General features: G+C 52.7%; 1 protein-coding gene across 6 annotated transcripts in view; it reads left to right on the plus strand.

Annotated features, from left to right (window-relative positions):
• The first annotated feature begins 10,687 nt into the window (after nt 1–10,687).
• Nucleotides 10,688–17,791, plus strand: part of PFKFB3 (6-phosphofructo-2-kinase/fructose-2,6-biphosphatase 3) — a 39,985-nt gene continuing 32,881 nt past the window's right edge. For 3 of the 6 annotated variants that reach the window (XM_083815501.1, XM_083815498.1, XM_083815499.1), the window contains exon 1: nt 10,688–10,841. In XM_083815501.1, coding sequence (XP_083671627.1) covers nt 10,698–10,841 — 144 coding nt within the window. In that variant the 5' untranslated portion in view covers nt 10,688–10,697. The remainder of the gene's footprint in view (nt 10,842–17,791) is intronic. The other 3 variants (XM_083815500.1, XM_083815502.1, XM_083815503.1) reach the window with 2 other exon arrangements.

The following is a 17,791-nucleotide window of genomic DNA, read 5'->3' on the forward strand; positions in this document are numbered from 1 at the left end:
ATGAAGCAATAAGAGTATAGCTCTTAAAATATTGGTTTTTCTTTTTTTTTTTTTCTCCACTATAAGAGCACCAACAAGCAGGCATGGACAGCTGGAGTGGGCTGCGAAGTGAAGTGATGCACCACCAAAACCCCTGAAGTGCTTATATTTGAATTCTGAATCACATGGAAAATCATGAATGTTTCTGGTCTGTCAAAACAGGTCTTTCATTTCCCGTAATCTCATATCTGTAGAGTGATTGAGGTGGGAAGGGACCTCTGGGTCCAGCTGCTCCAACCTCCCTGCACCTGCAGAAAAGAACTGCTTCCTGATGTCTAGAGGGAATCTTCTGTGCTCGAGATCGTGTCTGTTGCCTCTTGTCCTATCAGAGCACCGCTGGAAACAGTCTGCCTCCATCATCCTCGTGCCTCCTTTAAAATATTTATATACATGGATAAGGTCTCCTCTGAACTGTGCCTCCTCTTCTAGGCTGCTTCCTTGCAGCAAGGGCTCGTTGCTGGCTCTCGTTCAACCTGGTGTCATCCACCAGGACCTCCAGGTCCTTTAGCAGAGCTGCTTTCCACATGGGTGGCCCCCAGCAAGTACTGGATCTCTGGGGTTGTTCTTCCCAGGGTTGTGCTGGACTTTGTTGGACTCCGTGAGGTTCTTGCCAGCTCATTTCCCCAGCCCCTTGAGGTCCCTCAGGATGGCAGCAGGACCCCCAGGTGTATCGGCCACTCTGTTTTATATCATCACCAAAGTTGCTGAGGTACACTGCCCCATCATCCAGCTCATTCACAAAGATTTTAAACAGGACCCAGTACCAGCCCCTGGGGTATGCTGCTGGTTGGTGGCTTTGTCCCACTGGTCACCACCCTCGGGGCTCAGCTAGTTCCCAGTTCACCTCCAGCTTCTGTTGGCATGGTCCTGGGCAAGCAGCTCTAGATGGCCCCGGCAAGGGGCTGAACCAGATCTTCTCCAGGGGTCCTTTCCATCCTCAGCTGGTCTGTGGAATACTCTTGTGAGGATCTTATGGGAGGCAACGTTAATTAAAAGCCTTCCTGAAGACCACGTGGACAATGTCCACAGCTCTCACATCATCTGCCAGGCATTTTGTTGTAGAAGTTTATGGAGTTGGTCAAGCACGAGGAGGGCTATGAAGGTGCTCAGAGGGCTGGAGCCTCTCTGCTGTGGAACCAGGCTGAGGGAGCTGGGGGTGCTCAGCCTGGAGAAGAGAAGGCTCCGGGGAGGCCTTACAGCAGCCTGTCGGGGCCTGAAGGGGCTGCAGGAGAGCTGGGGAGGGACTCTGTGTCAGGGGATGTAGGGCTAGGACAAGGGAGAATGGCTTTAAACTAAAAGAGAGGAGAGTTATGTTAGATATAAGGAAGAAATTCTTCACTCAGAGGGTGGTTGGGCCCTGTCCCAGGCTGCCCAGAGGAGCTGTGGCTGCCCCATCCCTGGGGGTGCCCAAGGCCAGGCTGGATGGGGCTGGGGTCAGCCTGGGCTGGGGGGAGGTGTCCCTGCCATGGCAGGGGCTGGAACGAGATGGGCCTTGAGGGCCCTTCCAACCCAAACCAGTCTGGGATTCTGACTTCCCCTTGACGAATCCATGCTCCCGTTAATTTTCTTCCTTATGTTCCTGGAAATTGTTTCCAGGATGAGCTGCTCCGAAATTTTAGAAATAAATCTAAATAATCTAAAAATTGGAAAAGTACAACAGCCTCCATACAGCTGAGGGCTGCCTGCAGACACATCTAGCGCTGATGAAGTGATCCTGACCAGGTACAAGGCTGCAACCTTGCTCCTTTCCCAATAAATCAAGATCTTCTCCCGACTGCAGAGAACTGATTATGTTGCTTACAAGCACCCTCTGGTCCAAGAACCGCAGCGCTACGTGGCAATGATTGGGCTCCCTAGGGGAATGCATGCCTTCAGGCGATGAGGCCCTTGTTCTTAGGAGTGGGGACTGATTGTGTTAGCAGTGCTCTCAGTCTGCTGATTTGCCATCAGCAGAGCAATGAGAACCTACAGCCTATTTGCAACTGGAAGGTTTGCATGCCGTTTTGAAAGCCCCTTGTGTTTCTTCGGGTTCTGTTTGGCCTTCTAAATCTTCTATTTGTGTTCCCGTATAGAAGGAGACCCTTCGGGAGGGACGGGCACCGTGACAGGTTGTCACACCACTGCTTCTAGGTCCACCCACTGGCCAAAATCCAGCTACTGCTTGGTGGCAGTCAGGGTGAGAGCTCCTGCCCTGTGCCAGAGGAAAGAATTGAGCTTTTGTGACATTCTGGGTCTGTCAGCCAGGAGCTTTGGCTTTCTGATGTGCTGAGCTGCGGAGGAGGTGGGTTTTTCATAGATGGGTTTGAGAATAGCTCCCGGGCTTGGGAATTTTTTTGGTGCGTCCTATTGGCAAGACTTCTATTAAATGGCTTTCCTCACCCTGTGATGCTGAAGATTTTATTCTAGATGTGTAGCAGCTAAAGAGCAATCTCAGAGCCTTTATCACCTGATCAGTTTTGGCTTATATGTGAAAGATCAGTATTTTTTCTCACTGCCTCGGGGCCTGCCTCGTGTGATTCACAGGCTGCCCTCTCCTTTGAAAACTTCCAGGGACCTTCAGAGATGTGAAGGCTTTGAGATTAGTTTGTGGGTTAAAACCATCAACAGGGAGGCACTGATGGCAGCAAGTACTGAGTGCTCAACCTCAGGAGCAAACACTTCTCACTGTTCCCAGGAGCTTTTCTCCCGTTGGAAATTCTCCATTTGCTGTACTCCGGTCTCTCCAGCAGCCTGCTTTGTGTCACCCACCGGTGACTTTCCTAAAGACTGAAATATGGGGCTCAGTACAAAATCAGTGTGATTCTCTCCCCTTACAGCGTGTTCCTCCAGAGGACAGAAGAAGAGACTACAACGCAGCAGAACAACGGACTGATCCTTGTATCTGCTCTGTGAATAATGGACTCTGCTCTCCGAGACTCCGGCACTTGTTTCTCTTGAATGCTGTTCACCAGATCCAGATCTTTTCGAATTAAAATGTAAATACTTTATCCTGTGTTTATTCATATTGTGGTAGTGCCAGGGACCAGCTGCAGGTCAGCTTAGTGCTGTGTAACTGGGAGGGGAAAAAAAGGTTCTGCAGGACGTTGTTTGCACAACGCCACTGACTTCTGATAATCTGTACCAGGGACTTCTGCAAAGTCCAGCTGGAGATGCTCAGGCAGCTCCTGGAAGGACACATGGTGCTTGATGGGGTGTTTAATAGGTGAACCACATCTCTCTTTTGGCCCAAAACTGCATTTTCAGGCACTAGTGGGTTTCACCTGGGGTGTAGTTTAGTGGACAAGTACGGCTGCTTTTATTTTTCTCAGTGTTGGCTTGCTGGAGAAAACTCTGAGCTGGGGAGGGGGAGTGCTGGTGCTGGGGGGTAACGGATGAGATGCGTTTTTGGGTATTTTGAGGTGCTGGTTGAATAACTGGTCTGTGAGAGAGGAGGCAGGTCTCATGGGAAGTCTGTTTTCTGTGCCTGTTACACATTTGCAGAGTGAGTTTGGAAATGAACCTTTACCTCAAAGGACTACAGTGACATTTTGTGCATCGTAGAGGAAGACAGGACTTTTCAAGGATGCAAAAATTGTCAGGTACGTGAGTTGCTTTTCATGTCAGCCAGCTCCAGAGCCTACGGAGCCTTCACTGCTGGGCAGCTCTAGACTTTCTCACAGATATTTATGTCTTATGCCAGGAGCAATAACGGAGTCCTGCTCCTTTCTCCTCCTCACCAAAGGATCTGTGAACTCAAACTTTGTTTCATCAAGTGCTTAGGCTGTTAAGGTTGCCTTTCTCTTCCTGCAGGCCAGCAGGTGAGATGCGCTGTTTGCCTTGAATGTGCAGGGTGACTTCACCTGCTCTTTATTGCAAGAAGTCTCTAGTGTTACTCGAGTTGTAATTCATGAAGTTAGTGGTAAGGAGGAGAAAATGAAATAAAGTCTGCAGGGCTTTTAATTGCTGATAAAAGGGGGGCAAACCTAACGTTTCCACTTCTATGCGCCTTGGGAGAGAGAAACATGACAAACTCCCTGTCTGTATGGCTGTGCTGCGTACCTTACCCCAAATTATGCAGTCACTCACAATAAATACGAGTGTGATCCTGCAGTGAGTTGTGCTTTTTACTAAAATCTTGCTGTCTGTCTGGGTCAGGTGGGACTGGCTGTGTTTTTCTGTACCCAGGAGCAAACCCATAGCTTTCCACATCAGTAAGCAAAGCCCTACATGAATGGGGAGGGAAATGGACACTGGGGTGGAAAAGCTGCAGTCGAAGATCAGAGCAGATGAGACCCAAAGACAACAAAGCAGTTAATTGCAGAAGGGACAGCATACACACTTCTACAGATTTTTCCTCTCATATCTGCTTTCTCCAGTTTCCTTTCCCCGCAGAGCTCGTGATTGTGGCTTTCTGGCATTCCCTTTTTCTTTCTGAGCATCAGGAAATTGGGAAATCCCAAAGCCTGGCGTTCGGTGCTGCATTCCTCTCCTGTTAGTGCAGGAATGCGAGAGCACAGCCTTATGTCTGTTGCTGACAGTCCTGGCTGCGGTCCCTCTGCTGCTGGTCACCGGCCAGCGTTAATACACCCCAAGCTCTCAGCCCTATAACTGTGGGCAGCAGGGGATGAGACCAAAGCTGTGCTCCCACCCTGTTGTGCCCCTTGCACGGGACACCCCGCTCTGGCAGGCGTGAAGGTTGGTGCTTGGCTGCTCGTGTCCTGGCAAGTGTAGCATCTCCAATAATGTCTTTGGTTTACAAAACAAGCCAGGTGAAGTAGGTGCCAGGGATTTTACAAGGAGGTTTTAAGCTGCACATGCTTTACTTGCTGATAAATCACAGGAGAACCTCAGTGGTACAGAAAACGGGGTTTTTCCCAGAAAGATGCTTAACCCTTTTCTCGCCTCTCTTCTGCTTCTTATTCCTCCTGCAGGAAGAATGCATTTTTCCCAAAGCATTTTTTTCAGCACCGTACCACTTCATAGCCCATTAGTTGTTTTTACTCTCCCAGTCCCTAAGGTGTGATCTCTAGTTTGAGAGCTCGCAGCAAGTGAAGAGCTCAGGAATCCCTGTGGTCCTGCCAAGACAGAGGTCTTCAGCTCATCGCAGACTTCTCCACCTATTGCTGTGGGCAGAAAGCTGGGTAACTTTTTTTTGGACATTGCTGCTTCAGACTTGTATAACTCGTATAGCAGCCAGGAACCCAAACTCAAGTGATACTCTAGCAAAACAAGCGGTGCTCCTCCAGCACCGCTCCTTGTGTAAAGACACGAAGAGAAAATGGATGGGTTTTGTGTGGTTTGAGGCAATGCAGGAAAGTGCTGGGATTTTGCCATTGCACCGCTGCACCGTCCTCACTGGGAGAGGATGGGGGCTGGAAAAATTCCCAATAATTCTTCCCCCTTTGTATGTGTGTGTGTGGGGTAATACAGTTACCCAGCAATACATGAAGACCTTGCTAGGGAAGTAAGCCTATGGAAATGAACCAGGGCTCAGGAGTTTGCTTCAAGCACAGATTTAAGAGGAATGCTCCCTGCACGGAACCATTTAAAGCTCTGCTCATCCTCCCATAGAACACAATGGAGTTGCCTCTGCAGATGCAGTCCCAAAAGTATCATGTTCCCCTGCTAGGGCTCAGCTTTGGGAAGAAATCAGGAATTTAGGGCTAAAAAGGAAAAAAAGGGAAGTCCTGATAACATGGTCAGTGATCACAGTTACATATTTTGTCTTCCATTTGCTTTCTGCCTGATCGTTTCAAACTGTTTTGCTTAGTTTTATTTCTATGCAGTGCCTTGCTTTATTCATGGGCAAAGCCTTGGTTGGCGATCTTTGTTTTTCCTGCAGTGCTTTTCAAGGCAAAGCTCAAAGAACAACAAAACAAAACCAAACAAACAAACAAAAACAAACAAATAAAAACACAGGAGGACTGAAAATAAAATAGTTTTCATGTTATATAAATATATTGTTATTTTTATATAATTATATTTTATATAATTATATATATTATATATATTTTATATATAATATAAATTATATATTTATTTTTATATAATTATATAAATATATAAAAATGGTGGTGTTGGCATTGATTAAAACCAATATACACTTTTTTCTGATCTAAAAAAAATATATATATATATATATATATTTAACTTCATGGCATGGATTCACCTTGCAGGCTCACTAAGCCCTGACTTTGTGAAAAGGAATTGATTGATTGTCACCCCAGATGCATCAGAAGAAGGATGTAGATGTTTTCTTTGAATGTGGCACTCCCTTCAGTGCCAGGAAGGTGTGTAGCAGCAGTTCAAAGCCATGGAAATCAATGGGAAGGTCCCTGGAGAGGCGAGGCTGGGTTTGCTGCATGGGAAGAGCACAATCACATTTAGGAACCTGCTGGAGCAGGCATCTGCAGGAAAGCCACTAAGGTATGTGTCTGACAGCGGGTGGTGCTGCTGCAGTAATTGCTGCATGCAGATCACTCATGGGAAAGGCTGTCCACTGCCTCACACAGCTCCAGGGCCTTTCTCTCCAAAACCCCAAAGCTGATTGCCGTGAGCAGAACAGAAGACCAGGACCCAGAGCCGTGCAAGGGACCAAGAGCACCTTTTCCTAAGTCTCTGACCTGCATCTCTCTAATCCAATCTCGTCTTGATGCCTTTACAGAGCACCTAGTCTTTGTGATATGAAGACGCCAGCTCTAATATTAGGCTAGCAAAAGTAATCTGTCTAGGTCAGGCCGCAGTGCACGTGGGGCCTGGCTGGAAAGTCTCCAAAAGCTGCTTGTTTCCAGTCCGTGCTGCACCTTAAGCCCTGGTGACCTGCCTGTGCTGCCTGCTGTCTGAGCAGGAACGGCGTTGCCACTGCTAGTGAGAAGCCACAAGCCTCTCTGCAACTTTCCCTTCTGCTAAATTTGCAAGGCTGAAGCATCGGGCATGTTATCGGCACGTGGGGAGAGCTCGCTGTGCAAAACAGGGGCTCAGTACCATCTCTCTGACTGCTCCGTGGAGCTGGAGCAGGGGATAGTTAGCAAAAACCTTGGAAATGTGGGCACAGGCTGAAAATAGAGGGCTTGGGGCTATTAACAACACACTGCTGGCCAGCGACTGGTCTCTGAATAGAGCTGGGAAAGATTTATTTAGGGTAACAGCAGCAGAAAAAAAAATTGGAGCAGTGGGATAAGGTCTGGGAGAGCAGCACCTTCGAGCAAGGTGTCATCCAGGGGGTGAGGCCGGGGGCTAAGAGCCTGCCCAGGGACTCCAGCATCTTATAAAAGGACAAAATGGGATTATGCAAGCAGGGCTGCTCATGTAAGCATGCCCTACAGTGCATCCAGCGCCAGCAATTACGAGCAACCTTGCTTTTCTTGGGCTCGTGCCACGCAAGTAGTTTTTAGACATAAATATTTTAAACGAGCTGTTTGCGTTCTCGTTTGCTTGTAGCGTACAAACCTCACAGCGAAGGAGATCCCTGCGTCTGATTTGCAGCATGAAACAACCTCATGGCTCCAGCCCAAGACAAGCACCCACATCCCTGGCATGCAGACGGCTGCTTCGCATCATCTCACCGTGCCGCTGATGGGAAAGGGAGGTCAACTCAATACGGGTTTCCTGGCCGGGCAATCAGCGGTGGAAATATCCCTTCCTCCCTGTATGAGTTGTCTCCGATTCCCTTAGGTACGTGCAGAAATGCTGAGCAGCTTGGCGTGGCAGCGCATCCCATTTCTCATGCCCCTTGAAGTATGCAATATTGATGAAAATGAGCGGTTTGGGGTTTTAGCAGGAGTTTGTCTGGAGCCTGGGCTGGATCCTCACCCCATTTTGTCTGCATGCTCTGCCCTCCTGCCCGCAGACCCGCATGCAATCAGCATCCGGGCTAAACACAGGCTTAAAACCTGGTATAAAGGTAAAAGGACTCCTTTTTGGGTAACCTTTAACTGAACAACCCCACTGAAATATCAGTGGTCATTAAATCCTACTGTTGTTTCCCGTGGAGGTCTGTATCTGGGAAAGGCGCTGGCACTTGCCACTGCTCCTCCCAGCAAAGGGACCTTGGGAAGATCTCAGAAGCCATCTAAACCATCCCTCGGCCCGAGGCAGGATCCGGGCTGGCTAGGACCGCTCCCAGCGGGTTCACCCAACCTGTTCCTAAAAGCCTGAGCGATGCCAAGCTGCCTTCTCTGCCCGTGCAGCCTGGTGTTTGTGCTCTACTGAGAGAAGACTCGTCCTCGCCTCGCCTCCCCAGCCTGAACCAGGTGCTGTTCAGACTCATCTAAATCCATTCTTGGTACCACTTTCCACATGTATTTATTATTATTACTACTACTACTACTTTTACATCATTCATCTTAGACCCCAGACAGAAATGCTGTTAAACAGTGGGCAAGGGATGGAGAATCCCAGTGTACCAGAAATCCCCAGACTATTTTTGAAGGCTTTCCTGTGCGTTTAAATGGCCTGGCACCACTTAGACGCCTGAGGTGCTTTCTGTGGGCAAACAACAACAGTGGTATCTCATATAGAGGATGAGGCAACGAGATGCTCCTACTCCTACGATGGCCTTGGATGGAGCTTGTAATCTGCTTTCTAGAGACTGCCCGTGGAGAAGCAGGAGACCAAGAATGGTCCCGTCTGAGAGCCTTCTAGCCTGATGCACAGAGCAACGGGAGCAAATGCCAGTTATCGTCCAGGTGTTTTCTTCATTTTCAGATTGTTTCCTAGGGACCAGATTCGGTGGAGGGTGTAGCCAGAGAGCTGGAGGCTCATCACCTCGAGGAGCAGCACTTGGAGGAGTGCAGCACGGTGAGTCAGGCACCCGGTCCTGCTGGGGATGGAGCACCAGAGCTGCTCCACAGGACACAGAGGGAACAAAGCCAACAAATGGAGGGAAAAAATAAATAAATAAAGGTTTTACCGGCAAGATGACAGCATGTCGGCTGCAAGGAATAGCCAGGGCTATGCGGTGCAAGAGCAGTCTTTGTCCTGCAGCCTCCTGCTGGGTAAAGCAAGGGGTGGAAGGAGCCTGAAAGACACGAGAGGCTCCACAGGCTGCGTGGAATTTTCACAGCCTGTGGCCATTTAGGGTTTCTAAATGCCCTAGGAAATTCCATTTGGGGGATTACTTGCCCTCCAAAAATGTTTGCCCACCCAACGTTGAGCCCTGTTGTGTTTGCTGGGACAGAAGCCAGCTGCCCTAACTGGTTCCAGTTGCTGGGTGGAAGGAAGCCCAGCAGCCTGTGCCACCAAGTCTTCCCTGCTTTTGTCCTTCTCGCCGTGCTGAGGCTCAGGGACATCTCCATGTGCAGCAGCCATACCCAGGGCAGGGCAGAGGCAGTGATGCCACGTAAGTCATTGATGCCACTGCCACCCCAGCTGGTTGCAGCTCCTTTAATAGACCCGGGGAACATTCTGGGGAGTGCTCCTCACACACTGGCTTCAACAGAGGTGTGTTAAAGCCCAACCTGGCTGATTCTGCCCTGGAACGGATGGGGAGGACTCAACACTGACCATTGTGGAGGTCTGGATGAGGCTGGAGCCTGCAGCAAATGGGCTTTCACCTCCTGCTTCAGCCTGAACCACAGGTTGAGTTGTGGTCACGCTGATGGTGCTTCAAAACTCAGGGTTTATCTCTCAGCTCACCCCAGCCCTGTGCTGATTGTCCCTGCTGTGGTCCCTGGGGATGAGAATTTGTATGTTAGCATGGCAAGATCTGATTGCCAAAAACCTCTGATTCCCTTGGTCTTGGAGTTGTTTGTGCCAGGGGATACTAAGAGGGGTATCTGAGTTTCTGGTGTTGGGAGTAGCTCCCAGTTTAGCCCAGCACCACCACACAGATGATGGGATCGATGCTCTGTTGGTCTCGGATGGGCAGAGGAGGGAGGGTTTAGGTTAGGGGAGGTTTAGGTTAGAAGTTAGAAGACATTTCTTCTCAGAAAGAGCAGTCAGGCGTTGGGACGGGTTGCCCAGGGAGGTGGTGGAGTCACAGTCTCTGGGGGTGTTCAAGGAAAGGTTGGATGTGGTGCTTAGGGACATGGTTTAGTGGGTGACATTGGTGGTAGGGGGATGGTTGGACCAGATGATCTGTAGGTCTTTTCCAACCTTAATGACTCTGTGATTCCGTGATGTGGAAGGCCAAAACTCCATTATCCCACCTTCATACACCCTTTCTGCCTAGTTCTATACTGGTCCTTCCAGGAAGGAAAAAAAAAAAAGAAGAAAAAGAAAAAGAAAAAGAAAAAGAAGAAGAAGAAGGGAAGGGAAGGGAAGGGAAGGGAAGGGAAGGGAAGGGAAGGGAAGGGAAGGGAAGGGAAGGGAAGGGAAGGGAAGGGAAGGGAAGGGAAGGGAAGGGAAGGGAAGGGAAGGGAAGGGAAGGGAAGGGAAGGGAAGGGAAGGGAAGGGAAGGGAAGGGAAGGGAAGGGAAGGGAAGGGAAGGGAAGAGAAGAGAAGAGAAGAGAAGAGAAGAGAAGAGAAGAGAAGAGAAGAGAAGAGAAGAGAAGAGAAGAGAAGAGAAGAGAAGAGAAGAGAAGAGAAGAGAAGAGAAGAGAAGAGAAGAGAAGAGAAGAGAAGAGAAGAGAAGAGAAGAGAAGAGAAGCTTCCCTCCCTGCCCTGCAGTCTCCGGGGTGCCAAGGGTTAAAGCTGCAAAACCCCACGAACTTCCTCCTTTCCGCAGCGCCTGCCCCCAAATGACGCCGCTTTCTGCCCAAATATGTCCGTTTCCTTCTGAAGAAGGAGAAACCGGAGGAAGGAGGGCAATAAAACAAGAAACGGAGCCGGACAGCGCGCCCCAGCGCTGCCCTGCCTCCTCCCGCCCATGCCGTTCCGCAAAGGTAGGGCTGGGTGGCGGGGGGGCGAGGGGTGGCGGCACCCTAGGGTGCACCCCCCGGCCCGGGGTGGGGAGCAGGGAGGGCACTGGGGTGTCCCCGGGGCCTCCTTGCAGCGGTGAGAAATGGGGGCGCCGGGTTTTGTTGCATCTCCGGTTTTCGTGTTGTGGTGGGGCACAAGGATGCTGCGATGGGGTGGGAGAAAGGCAGGCTGCGTCCCCTTGGTTGTGGGGTTTTTCTTTCTCATTGCTACAGGGGAATAAGTCAGCTCCCGGTGGTGGAAGGGAGGAGAGGGAAGCAGGAAGGTTTCCGTGCTGTGTTTTGGGGGATGCAGGCTGAGAACGGCAACTTGAACGCATTGTGTGGGTCCTTGGGAGATGCTCAGCCCAGTGAGCTGTGCTGGTGGGAAACTGGGAGAAGAAAGGCTTTCAGGAGGGTCATCCCACCCAGGCAGCCCCCTATCACACCGTTCTGCTCCCCAATGCCCACATCACCTCTTTTTTTTTCCATGAAACCCCATCCCAGCAAGCAGCAGTCTTGCCATTCCCCAGCTTGGCAGCGTGGGGCAAGGAGGACCCAACCTTGGGTCCCCAAAGCCCTGGTGGCCACGTTTGCTGCCCCTCGGGTGGGTGGACGAGCTTCCCATCCTCCTTGGGGCTGCTGTGAAATGGAGGCCTTCACATCACCTCCCCTTCCTCATCACGGCGTGTCCCATCGGGGGATCGAGGTGGGGATGCTCAGGGTGGCTCCTTGTCCCAGGAGCAATACAGGGAGGAGAAACTCAGGGGAGAGAAGTCTTCTCCAGGAGGCACAAGGGCAGGGGGAGGTCGAGACATGCAAGGACATGGGGAGAAGGTGCTGCTCAGCCTCTCACCCAGACACTTTGCTGGAGCAGATGTCTCCAAGCTGGTGTGCAGCTGGTGCCGTGCTGGGGCAGAGGGTACCACCGCGGGGATCCTAAACCCTGAGGTTGGTGGGGCATGCAAGGGCATCAGGGGAAGAAATGGGGCTTTGGAAGAGGCGTCTGGGTTGGGTTTTTCTCCCTTCTCCCTCTTGTGGGGAGGATGGTTTGGGTGTGCGGTGGTTTGCCCGCAGCTGTGTTCGCTGTGCCCCTGGTCTCCGGCGCGGAGATTTATGTCGTCTTTTAAGGCTCAGTGAAAAATGATGTGGTTCACACCCTCGCATCCTGACAGCACAGCAGGTTTCAGGTCCCGATTTAATTTTAGGTGATAAATGGTTTCGTTTAGAGAGGAAGGAGGGAGTGGGCGGTGGGCAGTAGGAGGAAAGCAGAGCATGTCAGGCTTTAAAAGCACAGAGAGAGAGGGGGAGCCTCCCGTGTTGAAGGGCTGCTCACCTGGCCCTGCCGTGTCCTCAGCCTTGTTCCCAATAACAGAAACCCCACACAGGTCTCCAGCCCTTGGGGACACGTGGTGGGGCTGCAGGAATGAGGCTTTATTTCCTCGTGGACCTTCCCTGCACGCCTGAATTGGCGAAGACCAATTTATCGTGGCACCATACCATGCTGCGCTCGCTGTCACCACTAGGTTCTTGGGGCACTGCAAGTCCTTGCCACCCTGCTGTGAGCAATTGGGTCCTGCACCTACCTCGTGGCCGCTGTCCCACCCATCGCTCCTCTACAAACCTCCTCTAGAGGTCAACCTTGAAACGCCAGAGCAGCTGCCAGCAGCTTGCAGCTCCTCCAAGAGGACCTTGGGTAGGTCCAGCGCAGCTCGGAGGCTCGTGTGGATGGGGTTGGTCCATATCCTTGAGCCAAGCCGAGCTCATGCCGATGACCCTCCCAAGGACCCTTTCTTCTTGCAGATGGAGGCTGGACAGTGCTCTGAGACCACAATAGGTCTGTGGGAGTTTGGATGAGAGCCTGCTCCTCGCAGGGGGAAACGGGGACTCCAGCCAGCTTGGCCAGGAGGCCGAGCAATTCCTTTGGGAGCCTTTTTGGGGCAGCACCTCACCACAGGGCTTGCTCCGAGCATCTGCAAAGAGGAGGCTGTGCCTGGAGGCTGCTGCTCTGCAAATCCCAGGTAGCCCGAGGCACACGGAGCCTTCAGGACTTTCCCTGGGGAGGCCCTGAGCCATCCTTGCACCCCTCTGCGTGCAGAAACGGAGTATCCTGCGGGCCTAAAATGTAAACTCCCCCCTAGCTCTGCTGCCTTCTCGCTGCTTGCAGCTTTGGCGCCGCTTTCCTGGGTCTCCCTGACAAATCTGTGCTGAATTCTGGGTGTCGTGGCTCTGCTCTGCCTCCTTGCACTGCAGGCACTGCAGGCAGTGGCATCGCCCCAGGGTCTGCGGTTCCTGCCCGCAGCAGCCGCCGTTCAGCCAACCTCAAGGCTCTTTTGGCAGCTTCAGATAATAGGGAAAGTGTTTCTGGCAGGGATGCTCGAGGACAATTAGAAGGGACGGGCAGGAACTGATTTCTTACAGCATCAGCTGGAACGTGCTGGAGAAAGTCCCCTTCTTGGGTGCGGGCAAACCCCAGCCATGGGAGCTCCCAGCTAAAACGCCCTGCCCCTGGCCCAAAAAACACAGTTTAATTACCGATGTGGGGAAGAGTGGGAGCATGTGCAGGTGATAAGCAGACAGGATCTTGGCAGAGAACAGGGCGTTTGTCACCTGTCAAAGGACAAATGAGTTTCTCGCGGTGCTGCAGGCTGGGAAGGAGCAGGAGATGAGGCTGAAAGGCAGCGAGCAAAGGTCGAGCACGGGATGCTGGTGGCAACGGGCTCCCATGGGCATGGCCACAGCAACTGGGCAGGTAGAAGGGGCAGGATGGATGCGAGGCGTTTCCCAGCTGAAATAAATAATGGTTGATATCACGAGTAAGGGTCTGGCGGTATCTAAAGGCTGGGGCTGGCTTTTAGCCGTTGGACAAGGAGACCTGCTGGGGTTGCTGGTCATCAGGGCACGTTACTGCTGGACTGGGGGCCGTGGAGAGAGAGCTGGTGGTGCTGAGCACGCTGTCTCTGCAGGGTGAGCAGGAAGAGCTGATAGCCAGGTGGAGATTAGAAGAGCCATAGGTGTGGTGGACCTGCTGACCCGGGCTGGAGGACGCCCCGTCTCCAGACAGGGCTGCTGGGTGTGTTTTGGGGAAATCCCCTGGGGAGCGTGCCCTGTGTCGCGCACGGAGTGGCCGTGGTTTGTCACCACGCGGCGGTGGGGTCCTGTGCAGCATCTGGAGGAGCAGCCACGGCTCGTGGGGGCAGGAGAGGAAGGAGGGATGCTGGAAAACGCACAAGGGGGGGTGGGTCTGGGGGCTCCTAAGGGGTCTGTGGCTGAAACCTGAGCTCTGTCCTTATCAGCTGGGCTGGTAGCAGGAAGGGAGGTGGTGCCCCATGATTGCTGCACACATGAGTTGGATTAAACATCTCTTCCCCGGGCTGAGAGCGGTCTGGAGGGCGTCCTTGCACGTATCACATGGGGCCAGATAGGTCTCGCCTTGCTTAACCCTCTGGAGCAAGGTCTTCATCATGAGCCAGACATCCATGTCCCCCCAGGAGGCAATGGGCGAGCAGGATCAGAGGAGGGGTGGTGATGGTGGATGGGGTCTACAGCCCTAAGGGGACCCCTCCAAATCCAGTGCCCACAAGGAGAGCCAGATGCTTGCTTCACGCTGGCAGCACGCAGCTGAGATGGATCCAACCAAAGGGCTAGAGAAGATGAGCACCCACCATAGAGGGGAGAACAGCAGGCTTGAAAAACCAGCCCTGACCCAGGTCCTTCCTCCCTACATCACACCAACCTGGACCGATCCACACCCCATCAGCTGAGCTGTCTGGAGATCTTGGAGACTGTGACAAAAACCCCAAATTCAGCCCTGGAGCCACTTGTAGGGCAGAGACCTGCTCTGCTGCACCTACTGACCCCGCTACAGGCGTGCTGGATGTCCCACAGCACCTCCAAACCGGTGCCGGAGCCCTGGTTTGCAGTGTCCCCTCCGGGGGCACACGGATGTCTTCTGGCCCTATTTCTGCTCGTTGAGGTCACGGAAGCTCTTTGAATGGTTAGGGGGAACAGAGGTGCTTTTGGCACACGAGTACGAAGGGAAGGGGCAGGCCAGTGCCACATCCTGGTGCTATTTTTGCTCCGCGTCCCTTTATTGGGCTCTTCCCTTAAATCACAACCCGTGTGTGTGTGTTCAGGTGGTAACACACCCTGCTGCAGACTTTTCCAGGGCGATTCCAGCTCAGGGCGGAGATGTGCCTTTCTGCAGGTTCCTGGTCCTTAAGCGGGTATTTTCTCTCCCCTTTCTGCTGCTTTCTGGCTTGCAAACCCGTGCACTGCTGGGTTTGCTGCTCACGTCAGCTCTCGCTCCTCTCCTCTCTGCTTTCCCGGCACTCCTCGGCATTTCGGCTCGAAGGGGGATTTACGAGCACGGGTGAATTGCTCCTCCGGGTGACGCGGCTCAGGAGAAGCAGGCGGGAGCTTCTGGGGGGGTCTGAGTGTCCCGGCCCCCCCTTGAGTCCGTCCTGGTGTCCGTGCCCGTGTGGGCGTCTGCTCACAGCCATCTGCTCAAAGGGCAGGCAGGAAATGTGCAGCGGAGCTGTCTCCGGCTTCCCTGACTCACCGGCTCGTGCTTTCATTAAACCATCGCCTTGTTTTCAGCCATCACCTTTCCTGGAAGACTGGAAACTCCCTCGTGTCCCGCTTTCCCCCCGGAATGTGCTTCTTACCGGGGTGATTTCCTTGTGGCTCTTGGTTTAATATGAGCTCCTTTTGCCTGGCTGGCTTCTGGAGCAAAAACACGAGCAAATGACCCAAACTCACAGGTATCCGTGCCCACATCCCATCCGTCCGAGCACGTCCCTGCTCTCCTCAACCCCAGGAAAGCACTTGACGAGTATGACCTCTCCACTGTCTTTGTGACCTTACACTTTCTTTAGCTTTCATAGCATTCATTAAGAGCTTTCAATGGGTTTAAGGAGTCACCGTGTCCAGGGGTTGTGCTGGAGCTGGACCCACCGCCCAGCTTTAAATGGGGGCAGGAGGCTTAGGGCTGTTTCAGGGGGGCTGTGATGTCCAGTGGGGATTTTGGGGACCCACGGAAACCAGACGGTGGGTTAAGCGGGTTATCAGAGCCTCTCAGACTTCCTGAGTCTGGGAATTGAAACCACGTAAAGATGCGATTCCTGATAGCATTCCCTAAGCTGGGAGCAGGCAGACGTGCCTCCAACCTGCCTTCCCAGGGCCAGACACCCAGCAGGCAGCTCGGGTTGCTGGAGGAACCCTCAAAGAAACCCTCCTCTTGGTCTCCAGCCTCCCTCTTGCACCGATGGAGGACTCTCCCATCCCATATTTACATGACGAACAGGCAGTGGCACAACCCAACTGCTTTTTACGCGTGCCACCAGCTGAACACCGTGCCCAGTGGCCACCTCATGTCAAAAAAGCCCACCTAGGCGTGCGTCACCCCTTCCCAACACACCCTCAACTACAGAGAAATTCGTCTTGCCATAAAACAACCCTGCCTCCCTCCCCATCTCCTCCCTGCTGCGATGACAGGAGCTTCATCCCTGCATTCTTGCGTGTGGCAGGAGCCATCCCGCCTGGTGAAGGCGAGCTCCGGAGGTGTTCGCCTAAAATCAGATGACCGCGGGCTCTTCGCCGAGGGACGTGGGAGGATTTCAAAACCAGCAGCCGGCAAGGCGTGATCGCGCTTCGCCTGCCGCGTGCGTGCACGCACGCACACGGGTGCTGCCTTCAGTCTCCACAGGGCACCCAGCAGTTCGTGAAACATAGACACATTTTCACAGCTGAAAGGCTGAAAAAAAAAAGGTGATCAGGGATTTTTATTTAGTTAGTTTTTACCCCAGGGGCATCATGCTGTTGGTTCGTATTTGGCTGCTGAGTTTCTTCGCCCCTCTCCCCAGTCCTTTATTCCTCATCTAAGGGTTTAATCCCCATCTGAGTCCTTTAATCCCCATCTGAGATTTATCACTTGTGGCAGGGGAAACTGAGGCAGGGGAGGATGCAGCGCTGTGCTGGTGGCTGTGGCTTTTTGGAGACCTTCAGGACCCGAGCAGAGAGGCACAGGGCTGCAACGAGCCCATGCTATTTCTAGCAAAAGCAGTGATTTGATGCCATGGGACGACAAGTCTGACGCACTGTACCCGGCTGTGTGTGGCCATGACACTGCTACTGTACCGAAACGGGCTGTCCCCAACCTCCCCGTGCCCTGGGGCTTCATGGGGAGCTTTGGTGAGACAACCCCGGGGCACCTTCTGGTGGCTCTGCCCCAGGATTTGTGATCACGCTGTCCTCTACGTGTCTGGCTGCATCCCATCCTGGGCAGAGCATCCCTCCGGGTGCCATCCCCACTGGAGCCCGGTGCATCCCCGGTGATTTGGGGCCACGCACACAATTCTGCAGGGTGCTTGCAGTCTTGCTGCTGGTTCCTTTCCGGCAGCAGCGTGGCAGGGATCCAAACCCCTTATCTGCAGCTCCAGCGCACTCTGCATCAAACCTGTCCCTGCCGGAGCACGCAGCATGTGTCCCCTGTCCCAGGGCAGGGACATCCCGGTGTGCATCGCTGCTCCGCACCTTAGGGTAGTGTGATACATGGCTTGAACATCAGCCCGTGTAGGTGTTAAAACCCTACCCAGAGAGATTTGGGTTGGAAAGTGGGGAAAGCTGTGTTTGTTCTGGGAACAGATTATGTGAGCTCAGGCTGCAGAGGCTGGGGTGTACAAATATCTCCCTGTGAAACAACCCAGGTAGAAATGGCGCTGCTTTGGGGCTGGGGAACACGAAATATTAAATTTACTAGAAAAAAAAAGGAGGTGCTGCCGTGTTCCCGAGCAGCCTCAGCCCTGGTTTTGGCTCGCCTGGTAGGACCGGCAGCAGGTTTTTGGGCAGGGACACGGCAGGGCTGGAGTTAAACCAGCTGCAACACAAAACCCCTTCCAGACGAGATGATTTATTTCCCTCCCCGAGCACTCCTCTTG

This window comes from Anser anser, assembly GCF_964211835.1.
Source record: "Anser anser genome assembly, chromosome: 1".
In the NCBI taxonomy this organism is placed as follows: Eukaryota; Metazoa; Chordata; class Aves; order Anseriformes; family Anatidae; genus Anser; species Anser anser.